Source organism: Anopheles funestus, chromosome 2RL, assembly GCF_943734845.2.
Source record: "Anopheles funestus chromosome 2RL, idAnoFuneDA-416_04, whole genome shotgun sequence".
In the NCBI taxonomy this organism is placed as follows: domain Eukaryota; kingdom Metazoa; phylum Arthropoda; class Insecta; order Diptera; family Culicidae; genus Anopheles; species Anopheles funestus.
Window position 1 is genome coordinate 56,824,603 of NC_064598.1, and position 18,126 is coordinate 56,842,728.

The 18,126-nt window shown below is 35.8% G+C and overlaps 2 protein-coding genes across 4 annotated transcripts in view; one reads left to right on the forward strand and one right to left on the reverse strand.

Annotated features, from left to right (window-relative positions):
• The first annotated feature begins 1,936 nt into the window (after window positions 1-1,936).
• LOC125760967 (cytochrome P450 18a1) lies at window positions 1,937-7,593 on the forward strand. Of its 2 annotated transcripts, XM_049421627.1 has the most exons (6): window positions 1,937-2,444; window positions 2,610-3,094; window positions 3,780-3,901; window positions 4,050-4,479; window positions 4,586-4,850; window positions 5,183-7,593. In XM_049421627.1, exons 2-6 carry the CDS (start codon window positions 2,710-2,712, stop codon window positions 5,571-5,573), a joined length of 1,593 nt encoding a protein of 530 aa, XP_049277584.1. In that variant the 5' UTR covers window positions 1,937-2,444; window positions 2,610-2,709; the 3' UTR covers window positions 5,574-7,593. The 2 variants fall into 2 exon arrangements, with proteins under 2 accessions (XP_049277584.1, XP_049277583.1); XM_049421626.1 differs by having other exon boundaries at window positions 1,937-3,094.
• Window positions 7,418-18,126, reverse strand: part of LOC125760969 (cytochrome P450 306a1) — a 30,082-nt gene continuing 19,373 nt past the window's right edge. Inside the window, exons 1-6 of one of the 2 annotated variants that reach the window (XM_049421629.1) lie at window positions 10,647-12,791; window positions 9,574-9,899; window positions 9,044-9,189; window positions 8,667-8,875; window positions 8,060-8,540; window positions 7,418-7,971 (exon numbers count right to left, since the gene is read on the reverse strand). In XM_049421629.1, coding sequence (XP_049277586.1) covers window positions 7,603-7,971; window positions 8,060-8,540; window positions 8,667-8,875; window positions 9,044-9,189; window positions 9,574-9,886 — 1,518 coding nt within the window. In that variant the 5' untranslated portion in view covers window positions 9,887-9,899; window positions 10,647-12,791 and the 3' untranslated portion in view covers window positions 7,418-7,602. Of the gene's footprint in view, window positions 7,972-8,059; window positions 8,541-8,666; window positions 8,876-9,043; window positions 9,190-9,573; window positions 9,900-10,646; window positions 12,792-18,126 lie in introns of those variants that run through there. The other variant, XM_049421630.1, reaches the window with a different exon arrangement.

The following is an 18,126-nucleotide window of genomic DNA, read 5'->3' on the forward strand; positions in this document are numbered from 1 at the left end:
GGAAGGCACGAAGCAGCAGCAGCAGCAGAGATAACTAGGACGGATGACGCAGCAGCGCGTCAACAGGATGGGTGCACTGCCAAACGTTCCTGCATGAAGTACTACGCACATCAGCGCATCGGCAGGTTTCGGATCTGGACAATCGCTGCTTCGAGGCCCCCTATTAGCTCGAGGCCCCCCGCGGCCGCTTACTTTGCGTACCGCTTGATCCGCCCCTGCCAAGAGGACGATCACCAAAGAAATAGCGATTTGTATTAAGCGAAATCCATAAAGCGTGGATTATATATCAAGGGGATGGGTTTCTCCATATACCCAAGCTCAGATATTTCTGATTACTACCCGCTCTGTGGGTAACGTTCTGTGGGAGTATAGGGCATGGAGAGCCTATATTTTCCTTCCAAAAGATTCGGATTCGTACCTATATCAATGCGATATTGTTACATACACTGCCAACAGAATCTAAAACATATCATACATGTTGGTTCTGGGCAATTTGTATGCGTCTGAAATCTATTTGTCGTGAGTCATTTTTGCGTCTATAGTGCGTCTATATTTCATTTGTATTTTCTTCATCAAGTTGTTTAGTAGCGATCATGATAATCATGAGATTGATCATGTTTGATTTCTAAACTGCAGAAACTGAGATGAAGATATACTGCTGATTTAATGTACATTTTTCTTCAACGCAGTATGATTTGAGGTTAAAGAGTGTAATGCTGCAGTGCTAATCTAAAGGGGAAGCAGTTGATAATAGCTCATACTCTCACTTTATGCAGTTGTCGCAAAAATAATATATAATTTTGAGATTCTGTGTATAGAAGAGATAACTGAGAATGTCAAAAAAAAGGGAAAAAATCGTGACAGTAAACGCGAGACGTGATTGAAACGATGCGGCGGAACACGAACTGTTTTGATAAACTGTTTGACGATATATGTAGTTAATACTTAATCCTACACCAAAAGCATCTGAATAACACTTGTGTTTTGTTCCTTTCGACAAATAGTTTTTTTTTACATATATTGATGTTTTTTTCTCGTTGTTTTTTTTTCTTGGTTAGAACAGCCTGGCCGTATCAAGACTTATTTTACCACGTAGCAGGATAGTCAGTCCATGCTACGGGGGGACGGTTCGGCTGGGATTTGAACCCGGTCCTAACGTGTGGACGGGCGCCGTTTTTCACATGCACCACCGGGCCGCCCCATTTTCTCGTTGTGTTGTACTTATTTTTGAACAAAAATTTTCATTTGGTATACACAATATTATCATCTGTCTACCCGAGTACGTTTTTACACATTCAATTCTAAATAACATAACAAATAAAATAACAAAACATGTTTTCTATCAAATAATTAAAAAACCACATTTTTGCAATATGCCTTCAATTCAATATTCGATTTGTATCCTTTTCTTGCAAAGTTCAATAAAATCTTTATGACCTACACAGGTAGATGATTGTAGAAATGAAGATTTTTTGGTCATTAAAACGAATGGTAATTTATTTGACTACAATAAAAAAGAGGTGTAAAAAAACAAGTATTATATATTCATACTTGTATTACACGTTCCATGCTACGTACAATATATGATGTAACACACTTGTTTTAAATTCTAACCATCATTATACATACTACATGATATGATGTCTCTCATGCTTATGATGTCTCTCATAAGCCGGTCATACATCTATAAACATAACGAAAACCATGTTTCATCCATGAGGGGTATAGACTTAAAAACGTGTTAAACTTACGATCTTGAAAGTTCTCAAACGGTAACAAATATTGTTTCTCATTGATCTAAACCCAAGAAAATAAATGAACAGCTTTTAAAAACCTAAATAAATTCTCTCACGCTTGCTTTAACATTCTCTCTCTCTTTTTTTCTCTCTCTCTCCCTTCTTTACATCTCAGTTTATCACTCTCCAACATTCTCAGATGTCTCTTACATGGCTACAAGAAAGCATAAGCCGAGAGCATATATGTCGCTTAATTCTCGCCTGCCTCCCCTCAACATCGGGTTCTCTTTAAAAGTTAAACATATCCAGCGCTGTGTCGAGAAAATGTACAAACCGTCAGCTGTGTATTTTTATCCCAGTCAGGTGCATGCGTTAGGAGGGAAAGGCACGCGTAATATACTTAACTTTGGAACACACGCTGGGGACTGATTTCCCCTACTTTTACCCGACAGTGTTTATGTGTTCGGGCTCGGAGAAACTATAAAAGTGGAAGGACATACCGATTCATTCATTACAGTTGTGCTTTTTATCATCGTTGTAGTTTGGAAACGTTCGACCCGCTTATAGTTCAGTTTGGTGCTTCGGATTCGAAGCTATCAGCGTCTTAAGTGCTACACGCAAAGTGTTTGCATGTGCGCGCACTTAAATAGTACGTCCCTTGTATACAGTGGAAGTGAGATTCATATCGATACTGTGCAGTGTGCTACTGTAAGTTTTAGAAGCAGAGTACGAAGTGACGAAAAATTTTTATATATGTGATTGTGATTTATTACAACCTCCAACCAGCGTTATCTTTTATTTATGTACCGTGCGCATTGAATGTGATAAAAGGTTTCCTATACAGTGTTAATATTTGCTTTCCATTCATATTAGCGTACATGAATAGTAATTACAGTGTTGCGTTTACTATACCACAAGAAACAACCGCCTATAAATTGTTCAAACGTTAGCCAAGTGTCGCACATTGCGAAAAATGTTCATCGATTCGTATATCGTTGGGTTGATGCGTAAAGAGTTCTTCGATCCATTAAACGCTCGAAAAACGTTGCTGGTATTTTGCTGTGCGTTGTCCTGTGTTTTATTCGTGCAATATTTGTTTCGCTTACTTAGCCAGATTAAGAAACTGCCACCGGGACCGTGGGGTGTACCAATTTTTGGTTACTTGACTTTTATCGGTCATGAAAAACACACCCAGTATATGAAACTGGCCAAAAAATATGGCGCACTATTTAGTGCTAAGCTTGGCGCCCAGCTAACGGTAGTAATTAGCGACTACAAAATCATTCGCGAGGCATTTAAAACCGAGGAATTTACTGGCCGTCCCCATTCACCATTGCTTAAAACGTTAGGAGGATTCGGTACGTAAAAAGAATAATAATATAAGTAATAATATCAATAATAATAATAAGACACCCGTGCAACATCTGATGCATGGTTGCTTAAAATCATATTGCATTAGTAATTTAAAAAAAATATTTTACTGTATAAACCGTTGGTACATTGTATAATATTCATCACATATCACTGTTCACCTGAATCAATAGAAAGATGATCTTTATTACTTATGTGATAAGAAATGTAATAACAGTTATGTAGGATATTAAGATCATTTAGTAATCTTTGCTCATGCTGGTGAAAAAAAATAGAATAGAATAGTGTTAAATTCTACTGAAGTTTAAAAAAGTCAATTTTAGGGTGTTCACGTTCAACAGACACACAAAAAAATATATTAAATTTCTCATATTTTTCGTACAACATTTATTTCGCACAATATTTTAAATTTCTACTTTTTATATTTATTTTTTGCACATTATCATACCCTTTTTATGTGATGTTTCAGAAAAGCAGGTTTTCAGTTGCGTTGTGATGCATATTTTTCACGATATGTCTTTATTCATGTTGGTGTTCAACCTGAACATGACAACGTGATAGCGTTTTGCTCCCATTTTAAAAATTATTTGCATTTTCATTGCTGGTTGTTGTAGCTGGATATTGAACATAATCACAGTTTTAAACTGCGGTAATTGTTTTTATTATACCTAGGCATCATCAATAGCGAGGGACCATTGTGGAAAGATCAGCGCCGTTTCTTGCACGAAAAACTTCGTAACTTCGGTATGACGGTACTCGGAAATAAGAAGCACCTAATGGAAAATCGAATAATGGTACGTACGAATTATAACCGTTAGCTAATACGTTTGTTCAGAACTAGAATACATTATTTTAAATGTGTTTTGAAAACGTTAAAAATTGGTTGGTTTACTCAATTTATCGCTACCACCTTCTGTGTGTTGCATTGTTGATCTTTTTCAGACCGAAGTAACAGAGCTGTTAGTTACGTTGAGCTCCGTCGAGAACAAGTCCACCGATCTCAGTCGGTATCTATCCGTGTCGGTAAGCAATGTGATCTGCAACATAATAATGTCAGTCCGCTTTTCGATAGACGACCCAAAGTTTAAGCGTTTCAACTGGTTGATAGAGGAAGGAATGAGACTATTTGGTGAAATACACACGATTGATTATATTCCTCAAATACAATATTTACCCGGCAATATCAACGCGAAGAATAAAATAGCGAAAAATCGTGAGGAAATGTTTGATTTCTATCGTGAAATTATCGAAGAGCATAAGCGTACGTTTGACAACAATAACATTCGGGACATTGTGGACGCTTATCTTGCCGAGATCGAAAAAGCACAAGCAGAAGGTCGAGACGGAGAACTGTTTGAGGGTAAAGATCATGGTAAGCGCCAGTACGGAATTGCACAGAATCGCTTAGTTTACTTTTATAATTTTGGTATTTTTTTTTCACTTTTCATCTTGTTTTATCCATAAATTTATTGGTTTAGAGATTCAGATGATGCAGGTGATTGCCGATTTGTTTTCTGCCGGTATGGAAACGATTAAGACAACGCTGCTGTGGTTGAATGTGTTCATGCTCCGTCATCCTGATGCAATGCAGCGTGTACAGGATGAGTTAGATCAGGTGGTTGGACGCAATCGACTTCCTAAAATCGAGGACGTTCCTTATTTGCCGATCACAGAAACAACAATTCTTGAGGTTATGAGAATATCAAGCATTGTGCCATTAGCTACTACACATTCTCCAAAGAGGTAAGCACAATTTTACTTGCTAACAACTGTTTATCTGAAATGAATACGTACTCATCAGTATGACACTGAGTTTGTGTCAGTAAAATAATAAGTAATGATTCAAAGTTCACAGTAAAAAAAATCCAGTTCCATTGAAGTACAGTATGATGTTTTGATTTAATGTATCAACCAACACTGTTTCACGGTGCTATGAAACTACATACACTGTAGTTCGACTACATGATTGTGTGTGATTGTGAAACTACATGTAATTTGCACGGTATCAACAATGCGATATATAATTTGGATGTACACATATATTTGTTCTTCTTTTTCTTCTTTTTTATGAATAGTGATGTTGTTATAAATGGTTACACAATACCTGCCGGGTCTTACGTTGTGCCACTGATTAACAGTGTTCATATGGATCCAAACTTATGGGACAAACCAGAGCAGTTTAACCCTAGCAGATTCTTAGACGCTGAGGGAAAGGTCCATAAACCGGACTACTTCATTCCGTTTGGAGTCGGGAGACGTCGCTGTCTGGGGGATGTGTTGGCACGCATGGAACTGTTTCTGTTTTTTTCTTCAATTATGCACACTTTTACAATCGAGCTGCCGGAAGATGAACCAATGCCTGGATTAAAAGGTATTATCGGAGTCACCATCAGTCCACAGGCGTTTCGGGTTAATCTTATACAACGTCCATTGGAGACAAATATGTGCACGATGAGAATGTGTTGACAAGGGTTGAATTTAATGCCACTACTGGACAATACACAGCTACATTACAACCGTCGATCGAAAAAAAAAATCATAAACCGATCTTCTTATATCAACAAATCAGAACAGCAGTAGTATCATCAGCTGAGCACGGTATGTTCCTAGCGTATTAAACTCAAAGCGTCAAACAAAGTAAATTATCTCTCACACGAAGGACAAACATGACCACATTTGAATCGACTATGACATAGAAAAAGAAACGACATCACGCAACCTGATTGTTAGTATCAATTTGAAGGAATCGTTATGTTCGCCTATATTCGATCACTAGTCAATTTCGCTCTGTACGGTTTCTTTATTTTATTTGTCTAAATAAATTATTTATACTTCTGAAACGCACCTCACGCATATGCTTACAAAGCACTGATCAAGAGGATCGATAAAAGTCGCTTGCTAACACACTCATATTCATCAGCAAAGACGTTAAAACAATCTACGAAATTCTGCAAACAAAAAGGTTGTACACATATTTACCGACCAAACAAGTAATGTGTAACAAAAATGGAGTCGAACAGGGAATAGAATTTCCACATAGGATGACGGAATCACATGTACTTAAGTGGTTAAGTGGTAGAAGGGGGGAATTTAAGTGTACAATAATCTTAACATAGGTAGTGCAGCACAACATAACATCTGCGTTACTATAAAAAATAGTTACGAATGTTCCATGACAACATAAATCAACAAAAGCTAGCTGTTATTAGTGTTGACAATCAACTACGTTATTCAAAAATTGGATAATAACAATAAACGATAAGTGTTCCAGGATTATTTCCAAAACAATGTGTTCATCGTAATATATTATTATTATTTAAATTAGAGTGGAAGTTATTTAAAAGTATAAGAAACAACCGAGTAGCAACATAAGAGCAAGTAGGACCTGCAAGTAGGAGATAATAATAATTAATAATGATTGCCATATGATGTGTACGATGTTTTTAATGGGGTTTCTTTCACAGTTATATAGATGAGAGAAGAGAAACAGGATACGAGAGAAGATAAACTATAATTGAAAAAACTTGCCTAGCTGTTTAATCCTGGAGAATCTGTAGATTCGCCAGAATCTGTTGATCAATTCATTGATGTTCAGTGCTGTTATTTTTCGTGCAGTGGAAATACAGTGGAACGCCAAATACCCGAGTGCCATTTAACCGACCGTCGGAATATCTGTGCAGCTCGAAGATGGCAGTTTCAAAGGTGATTTGATGTGTCTAATCCAAAACCAATAACAGTATAAAACGAAAGTTTCAATTGTGAATGATATATAATGCATAAGTTCACAGAAAAACATGACATATTTCTTTTGTAACAATAAACAACAAACTAAAATAGAACCGTGCCCTCATCATTTACATATAATACATTTATTTTTTTTATCAGCAAAAGCTTATTGTACCTGTTATCCGTATTATCCGCTAGGCACAAGTCGAGTCGGCGTTCCACTGTACATGAAATTAGGTCCAAGCATATATAGTACATAGATGAAAAAATAATCATACAGAATGGTTCACAGTATTATTCATTCAATAGTTTGGTGACATCTTCGAAACATATTTTTTCCCAATGTTTCAAACTTAGCGACCTTTTTATGACAACAACAACAAATTAAGGAAACAGCTCGAAAATGGTCATTCTTAACAGTTTATCATTGCTTCCCATGCTTAGGTATGATATGTTAAAGATAAATTCGTTTCTGTTGCTTTTTTTAATACAAAAAATCGTATGATTACCAGAAGAATTGATTAACAGAAAAAGTGACGAACCTTACAACAATTGTAACTATGACAGAAATAGTAATAACTGAATTAGCTGCAACATATTTATTTCGTTACTTTTATTACTGTTTGAATAGGTTTAGACGCAAGCATATCTGGGCTTCCCAATAATGTTTTTTGATGATGCGAATCGCGGCCTTGTTGTTTTAGTAATAACGTACATTATAAGTGGAGTAAAATAAAAAAGCAAAAAATCCGAGTACAAATGTTTGTGTTTAATGTTTGGTTGCTTTCGTGAACACTAAACGATAATCTGGTGGCGTTAGAGTTAAGCCACAGTTTCCGGTCAAGTCGATGGAACACGCATCTTCGGGAGTGATGCAGAACCAATCGTAATGAACCACGATTTGAGCAATGTACATATGAAGAATATTCTTGGCTAATTCATCACCCAAACACATGCGTTTTCCAACCTGAAATGGAAGAAAGTAGCTTGGGGTCATAAAACGCCCTTCTGGATCTAAAAAGCGTTCCGGTTTGAAGATGTTGGGCGCATCGAAAAGTTTCGGGTTCATATGGACTGCCCATATCAAAGGGATGATCATCGTATTTGCGGGTATCTTAAAACCATCAATCTCAATTTCCTGTGGTTGAAAATATACAGAGCGCCCAATTACAGATCCTATATTATACATTGATCGAGAAAGTGTGCACTTAGAAAAATTCTCTTACCTTTGTTGTGCCGTGTGGTATACCAACAGGTACGACGGTTCGAATACGCTGCACTTCCGCGATGGTAGCGCGCAAGTAGGGCAACGCTTCCACATCGTCCAACGATGGTGACTCATTTGCAACCAACCTTTGTCTTAGCTCTTCTCGTAGGCGCTGCTGAACCATTGGGTAAAGGGCGATGTAAAGCAAAGCCCAACGAATCGTCGTGAACGTTGTATCGACACCTGCACCGAACAGGTCTGCCATCAAATGACGCAGCTGTATGTCATCGCAAAACGCGGCATCTTGGCGTCCTGCTTCTTGCCGTTTCGTGGCTTCTTTCAGGAAGCATTTTAAAATGCATTCTCGTTGATCTTCATGAAGTGAATCAGAAGTATGTATTTTGCTGCGTGCTTCAGCAATTATTGCGTCATAAATTTCGTGTGTTTTACATTTTCCGTTTAAAAGAAAATGTATGGTGCTCCGCGTGGAAGGTAAATGTCTAAATAAATTTAAATTTATGTATAAAATATACATATATACATAAATATTTTGTATATATACAAAAATACAGTTGTATAAACTATTATCAGTGGCAAGTAATGACAAACAGGTTCAATTATCTTACCTCAAAATTGGTAAGAAATTTACAGCCATGGATACCCCAATATGCTTGATGCCTTCCTCTTGTAGATGTTGCAAATATTTCCATGTTGGATTGTCCTTTTCGTATTTAATGCCAAACACCAGATCGTTTAACAAATTGCCGAGGCTATGATGAATAATATCTGATGGGTTGAAACCTTGTTTTTCCTTAATTGCTTTGCAGTTAATATTCTTGCAGTATCGTAAAAAAATATGCAAAAAAAACACAGAACAATTACATATATGTTGTATACAATAGACTCAATGTAAATTTAAAATATTCCATACAAGCTACTGGTAGCATTATTCCTGAATATAGGTAAATATGTAGTTCAGCTTAAATATGTATATACAATTTACCTCAATGATTTCCATAATCCCAGAAATAATTCTGCGTTCGAGGTCAAGACGCGTTGGACCATATTTGATCATTCCTAGACGACGCAGCCATTCTATCGACAATCTCCGCTGGTCACGCCATAAATCGCCTTGAGCACAAATTATTCCTAAAATCGGTTTCATATGTTCCAGTAACAACGGAATTATTATTATTGTAAGTTGTTTTTTTTTAAATGAGTATTTGATATGGGTAGCATTTAAAATGGATTATTTTTTATTGGTCGGCCCCGGTGGTAAATGTGGTAGCAGTGCCAATCTTACACGACAGAACCGTGTCTCAAATCCCAGCCGGACCGTACCGTCCTGAACATATTTAGTAGCATCATGAGTAACTCGAGTCAAAGAAAGTAAGAAATGGCAGGCCCAAGAAGACCTCTTGGAGGTTGTAGTGCCAAAAAAGAAGAATAATAATATTTAAATATTTCTTATTACAACATATCATATTTTTTCTCGTCAAACTTTTATCATTCTTCAAACACCAAAACACTTACCGTAACCTCCCATAATACCATGCGTAATAAATAATGGGGCTCGTCCAGTAGCTTCTTCCTTTGCCAAAATAGTGCGAATTGTAACATGGTCAGTTAACACAACGGCGTACACCTGTCCCATCCACAGTCCATATGTAGGGCCGTACCGTTTGGCGAGTTGAGCAAATGTTTCGTATGGTTTGCGAGGATTAATGAATGGTAAGTAGCCGATAAATGGTAAACCATAAGGTCCAGGAAGCTTTTTGTATCGCCTGTATAAGGTAACGGTGAACCAACCCAAAAGGAATAACAATACAGCAACAGGGATAAACATGGCTGGTACGAAACTATTAATGGAAAATAAAGAACATTTCAAACGGTATTACTCATTACACGTTACACTTATACACATTGTCCTTTAGTAACTGTTGTTAGTATTTGGTGTAATTATTGGCCTATGAAAGATGTAAATTGAAATTGTCATTGCATCGAATTCATGAAAAGTTGCGTGATCACCGCAGAGATAAATATTCCGTTAACATTTCCTCGAATCGCTCAATACACTATTAACACCTGTACCTTTAATAGTGGAATAAATTGTATTTCAATCCGTTGGTAATAGTGAAATCAATTCATTAAACATGATAATTTTATCCAATTGTGTGAATGTGTGTGTGTGTGTTTTTTTTTCATATTCTCGTACTATTATTATATAACACTCATTTACCTAGGCACAATTTATTCAATATCGGAAAAAATTTTTTTTTTAATACGAAATAAAAAAGACATCTGGTTGTCGACCCCTGGAAAGTTATAATATATTCAGTATCTTTATATACGTCTTTGGATGCATGGATAATACGTATGCGTAGGTTACGATATTGATATATTTTTAATGTACATCTTGTGGGATATAAATGTGCGCATTGGAAAAGTAAAATAGTAGCGAATTGCACAATGATTAAAGAGCACTATTATACGACCAAACGACGGTATGTGATGTGTTTACATCATTTCTTAATCACGCACATACTGACACTTCCACATGAAACGCTCATACACACACACCTGCACATTGAGACATATGCACATACCTGAATATGTATGCCAGAAAGAAGTTTTGTTTTAATCAATCTGCTTAAACTACCAAATGTATATATGACAGCGTTAAGGCTCAAACTAATACAACACAATATACACAGCACTACACGCTTATCGGAAATGTCAGGTTACATTGGATGAGTTGGTTTATTTACAAAAGACCGGCACGATTATCCCAATAGGTATAAGAATACATGTTCGGAATGTGCTACACTTCGTGATGCTTCTATTTCAGCTGTGAAGTGGAAACTGGCAATCATTCGCTCACTGCAATCACACAAATAATTGCTACAAACAGCACCTGAATTTGGTAGTCTAATCAATTAATCAAACTTTCAAATTGAAAAGCTCTGGTACAAGCCCTTGCTCACAGCATCTTAGTTTGTATACATCTGTTTGGAGAACGCATAGCGTACCAACGGTAAGGCCGGCTATCGAGAAACTGACCGGCTATACACGATTGTCAGAACCGATGGATTGTTCTATGTATTTTCTTATTATTCATTCTCTTTCTCATTCTCAACCATTCGCCATTCAACTGATGGTTGGTTTTGCTTTCGTTTATTGTACATATTAAGCTTAGAACAGCAATAAAAAGAACTGAGCGATTCAAGCTCAACATGATATTGGAGAATATGTTGCCAATCAAGCGACACCAGGTAAAAGAAGACAAGTTAGTACTGATGAAATTTTGTGAAGAACAAAATAAATCTACATTACTGTATTCACATATCGATCATTTTTTAGTTTCCCCCAGTACGTGAATAATGATGACTGTTGTAACTAGTAGGTAACATTTAATTTTAATACTTACAACAAAGGCGTTTTTCATGCTTTTTTTTAAGTCTCGGTCAGAATGCATTTAATGCCACTTAGATGAGATTTAAACAACATTCAAATTTAAATGGCATAATAACATGAATCCACATTAATCTCGACACAATGACAATCATTTCATACAATTCTTAACGTTAACGATCACACATGTAATTTACACACTATTTACTTCGCTCACAACAAGATCGACACCAATCCCCAAAATATGGACTAACTAAAAGTGAACACACACAGTTTCAGTTGTACTGTACAGATAATTTAAGCGGACTCGCAGAATAAATGACCAGGAACGAAGGTAATTTGCTTTAAAAGTTTCAATCGCAAAAGAAATTGTACCGGGATTCGACATATGCGAATTTCCTTGGTCTGCTATAATAGTGTATTTCGGGTATCACCCTCTTACTGGTTAATGTTGTACGGTAATATGTTATGCAGATAATTATAAATTAATGTTTTACGGTAATATGTTATGAAGATAATTAAAACAATTCGTTTCAAGTCGAGTTTGGTATTAATTCTGATTTTGTTAGTCCACAATGTTGTGTTGCTTGTGCAAACTTAAATTCGAAATTGTACAATCTTACTCATTATTATTCTTATTCGGTTTGACAAACGGATTTTGTAATGTACAAAACGTAATTGTACATAATTATTACAGTGGGACTACAATCTCCACAGTATTGATCTGCCATTTCTGGCTTTCCTCGGCTATATTAACCCGTAGCAGTATAGTAAGTCCCGCGTACAGGGGTACGGTTCCGTATGAGATTTGAAACCCGATGCTGCTGTGTAATCCTGGAGTCGCTATCGCATACACCGCGTGGTATGGTTTAAGTTTTATGATATACGTAGTTTATATAATGAATTATCGATTTATTGAAATTTTAACAATATCGTTTTAACACATTACTAGACCCAATCATTTGAAAACTCATTATTTTAATCCACGGACCTGGTTGAAAAATGACAAATTCCATTTCTAGACCAATTTAAACGTGTTTGCAAAATAGAGCTATCTTTCATTGAAATTACATTTAAAACGTACATTTAACGATAAACGCCGTAAACGAATACGACCATTACTTTGACATTAGCGTATTGAAATATAGCCTCTAATTTATATCTATACCATTAGATGGTGCACAACTAACGCACAAAAAAGACTCATTAAACAATAAAAAAATGTCGAATTAATAATAAAATGAACCGTGACTACAGAAGTTATAAAAACAAAATGCTAATTTTATTAGAAGAACCTGTGCTATTCCATTAGAAGAACGAAATACACTTTATATTCACACATGTTTTCTCATCTTCTCTTCTTCTAGGTCATATATATTTAAAATTCTTACGTTATTTAGATGCCATTATTATTGCAACTATAAAAAATAATACAATTATTAATTGTACAAATTGTTATAAAAAGTACATTTTATTGTGGTCGTTTTTTATATCTCTCAGCTATATTTATACATTTTTCCTTATGATTGAATTTAATTTTTGGTCTAGGTGAACAGCAAAGCGAACTGCCATTACAATGCAACAACATTAATCTGCAACGGCTTGTGCGTTGGAGCGCGTGTTCCCGTCTTACCGGATATAAAATCCACTGTACAATTTTCTCTTTTGCCGTGTAAAGTAAAGACATGCGAAGAAAGTAGTTCAGACCATAATACAATGATATAATTTTCTTCGTCCCAGTAATATCTATCTGAACCGGGATGCAAACCCTTCTTCTGGGTGAAGTAACGTACAACGCTGGACAAGAGGCTACGCTTGCCGCGTTTTACCTGTTACCCATCCACCCTCAAGGAAGTCGGCTAACCTACTTGGCAACCTACGTCAGATTACTCAAAGAACAGTAGAAGCTGGAGAAATGGTGAAGAAAGAAGAAAAACTGGGACGAATGTAACTTTTCCACACACCCTTAGCTTCAGGACTGTCTCAGCCCTTCCGCGTCATCATTGCCAGCATCTAAGAGCTACCTCCAGCGAATTGCGGGATTCCGTACTTTCATAATATCCGTCTACGATGCTGACGACGGTACACGAACGGGTAAGATGCATGATCGGGTGGCATGGTATTCGTTCTTCCTTCCTGGACCATACCCGACACAAACAAACTAGCTATCGGAGTCGCTACTCAAGATCACGTTTGTGATCACGACTATGATGATGACAACAGCAACGGCAACACCATTGGCACTTGGATTTCTGGGTTCAATTAGCTTTCCCTACCTCAAGCACTGGTGTGTGTTGTTCCTCAATGGGAAAAGTTGATTTTCGAAACAATGTCCTCCCTCAGCGTTTGCACCCAACCTCTCATTGAGGGCTGAAGTGTTTTGATGTCACCCTACCATATCTTGTTTCTTAATAGTAGCATGCGTTTCAACTTAGCTATTGGCGCACAAGTGCGGTTGTTTTTCCATCGGTGTTGCTCTTCCAGCCAGTAGTAGGAATAACTTTGCACGATGGTCAGAGCAGCATCCATTTAAGCCAGATCCTCTCCTGGCATCGTTATCGCTTACCGCAGTTGACCTAAAAACTGAACCATCGGAGCCACCTCATTTTCTTGGTCTTGAGAAGTATGCTCACCACGTAGCTTGTGTCGTTTACAGGACCTGCGAAATGGACGCCTATAAAGTAGCTCACCTATAAATGATTCAATTTCAATGTAAATCAACTTTTCTCTAGTACAAATGGTTGGTTGCTGCTTTATTTGAAGATCTATTAATATTGTTTCGTCTCGGAAGGTCAAAATAAAAAAAAATTAATAAAATCAAGCCAGATTTAAGATAAATAAAAACCAGGCAAATTAATGACAAATTACATCAAGGGATACATATGTACATTGAACTGTGAACGTTTTATAGGAGATCAAAATGTTTTTCATTTGTTATGAAACATTTATATCCATTCCTTATTAAAAATTATATACAAAGTAAAACCTATGTGATAATTCTTGATGACGGACAGAATATTCTTCAGAAATTAAAAACAAATAAAAAAACGCAGAACAAAAACTTTAGATTAACTTTAGATTAACATTCAGTAGCATGGCATCATTTTAATGGAGACTATGAAAAGCACATTATATTTTCATATACTTGAAAACATCTGTTATATCCTTACTCGGCAAATTTAATCTTGGATTGTTCAGTGCAGATTAGCTTATTCATGTGGAACCGTAAAGATTAAATTCCTAGGTTTTAAAACAGTACTGTAATTTGATATAATAATTATTGGTTTGCTATGGTTATCGGAAGCAGTATGCTTTTATTTTTCCAGCTGAAATATTTCGTACCATTTTACTAAAATAAACTAGGCTTATTTAAATAATTATTACCACTCATCTTACGCTTCATGTTTCCAAGTTATGCACTTTATAACAAATCCAAATGAAAAACAACAATACAAGTTTATTAAAAACACATTACACAATCAATGCAATTCAAACAAAAATAATATTTTTGATTATGCCCTCATTTTAGTAATATTCCCACAATGCTTCACCCATAGTGAACTACTAAGATCATTGTTTTCCGACGCCCAGTTTAATTTGATACAGCATTTTGCACAAAATAGAATATCGTACGTGAACTATCTTAACATCTTAACAGGCTGTAAAAGGTCAATGACTTTTTCTACTGACCTCCTTTCTTTACGAATGAGTACCGCATCATACGGCACAAATTGTGTTTTAAAAGATCCATGTCTGTTCTAGTCATGTATAAGGTTTTAGCTTTGCCTTCTGTTACACATAAATATGTGTATATATCTACATATTTTCACATCGCTTCAGTGACCGTTACTGTATTATACAAATTGTGTGCCAGTACATAGTGTAGTAGTTAGTATGGCACGAACTTCGCCCATGCTGTCGCTCAAATCTCGGTTGGACCGGGCTCCCACATACGCAGAACTGACTAACCGGTAACTGGTTATTCAAAAACCTACCGATAATCCAGCCTGGTTTGGGGCAGGATTCGTGTCTGACGATAATTGGTTTGAAACAATGTGAATATCTTCAATACCAATCCAGTTTGCCATCCGAACTTATTGTTTTCAATTGTTAACAAACCAAAATGTTATGAAGACACATTAAATAAATGTAGTGTATAGGCTTTGTCCGTCAGTAATAATCTCCTCATTAAGTACAACTTTGAAACCATTTACTGCATTTCGTATAAAATTTTCATTTCTATTTTGGATACAACAGTGGTCATAATTTTGTTTGGTTGAAGTATGTTTCCATTTAAGCAAACAGTTACTCGAATCATAAAAACGCATAACGAAACAGTTTATGAAGTATTTATGCACTTATCTGTTTAAGATACACGAAATCAGTTTTTGAGCTTATCTTGAAATATTTCGGTTATAAAATGTTTACAACATATGTTGTAACTAAGTGAAAAATTTATACTCGACAAAAGAAAATGATGCTTAATCTTACATATGAAGGTAAAGGAATTTGCAAAAGAGGTTTATAGGCCTAATGAATTTTATACATTGCCTAGAAAAATCTCTTCCATAAAAAACATTTTATAAATATATTACTAGGTGGTCTTTATGGTGTACTGCCATCTGCAAACATAAATAATTAAACATATTAGTAATATTTGTAAATAATAAACATTTGAAATAAATTTAACCTTGCTGATTTCAACAAATTATTTAAATCATGACGATTTTTGAGTCAGTAAAGTCAGTAAAGAATTGTAGTTAATACCTTGCTTGTTTATTGCAGCGTTAATTAAGTTAGAAGTTACTTATTTTTTACAGCAGAATTGTACACAATAATTATATATGATGATATTGGAATAACATTTATTCTGTTTCATTCTAACATTATGATTGAATTATTTTTATATCAGTTCCACAAAATCCAAAATATTGTACAAGCAGTAAGCTATTTTTGTCCAGGTTTGCCCAGCCAACTGTTCATGCCTGCAAAAATGTGTGCTAAGAGTTCAACAACCGATCTCATGAACATATAACCGTATTGAATTAAATCAGGTAGCAACTGGTTGAGCAGCCTGCTGTCTACCAATACCTTGCGGTGGTAGATATCTTTTTCCGTATTCCTGTATATTATCTCGTTAGTTTCATTTACCGATTAGCAGTTTGCCAAGCTGTGTCTTGTACTCTGTTGCACATTCATATACGAATGCGGACATGGTAAACATACACATTGCAAAGTGTTCGGACTTTCACTATCAAAGGTAATTGAACCTTTAGGCCAACGCGTTACTCTGTGTTCGACCAGTATCTCGATTGCCGCTAATAAACAACTTACCGGTTTACGGTCTTTTGATGTCACATACTTCCTCCTTCGAGTTCTGTTACACTCGAAACAACTGGCTTGGAAAGAAGAACTAACAAACCCCACTCCATGTGTCTTCGTTTGATTCAGAACGATATAACACTAGGAAAGGTGTAAATTATATAGTTTCACGGAAGTGTAAAGCTTCTCTTGGATTTTGTTCTAATTGAGACTATTGTTATATATCTACTATTTTTTAAATTTGTTCTTATACACGTTTTTGACAACATATGATTCATGTTAGTTTACAACAAAATGCTCATTTTTTCGAATACGGCATTAGGGTTTGCTTAAACGGTTTCAGTAATTATGATGGCTCATTTAACTATTATTTGTTTTAGCTTTCCTACTTAAATATTTTTGTAAGATATCTGCGTGGTTTGTTGTAGAAGACTAAATTTTCATTTTAAAACATACCTATTAAATTCGCCTTAAAGCTGGTAAGTTGAATTGGTCGATCACGAAATCAAGTATGGTCTTTTTAAAGAACAGGATAAATATAATAACCGTTTTGCCTACTTTTCAGTTTTCTCATGTAGCCGCCATTTTATAAGGTTAGATGTTCAAATCATTCAAATTTATCAAAGGTCCAGTCATTTAGTCGACGATTAGGCTTAAATCAGAAGAGTTTTTTTAATCATGAGGAACGGAATAGCCGTAAATCAGAAGAGTTGTAAAGCACAGACTTTGTGGATTAAGGTAGGTCGACCCAACAGTGTTTAAAATGGTTATAATTTATTTATTTTTATGTATATCACGTATATCTGTACTACACAGATAGTCACCAAGGTACCTGATACATGCGGTTTTTGGAAATGTTTTAGAAAAGTTGCGCCTGAAACCGCCTTAAAAATTGCGCTGGTATATGTGATACATGGCGGCGAGCCACACGATAGGACCGGGTATAAACCCCATCCAGACCGTTCCCACGACTCTGATGCCTACGTGGTAAAATTAAGCATAGTAGGGCTAGAAATGACCTTTCTCCAAACCAACTAAACAAAAACCAAACCAAAAATGACCTTAAAAGGTCGTTAATTCAAAAAGAAGGAAAATTAAAAAAAGATTGATTATGCATTCAGAAACACTCTAAAATATTTGTTTTATTTTTAGTTAATACTTTCATTCAAAAAGTCACCAGAACCAGGCTGTATGAAGTGATATATTGAAAAGAACGTCGACTTTGTAACTTTCAACCATTCAAAAATATTGCAACTGTTGATTCAACATTAATCTATAATAGTCATCTATAATAGACATCTATAATAGTACATCGCATGGACTACGTGTATATTATAATAAATAATACAAAAA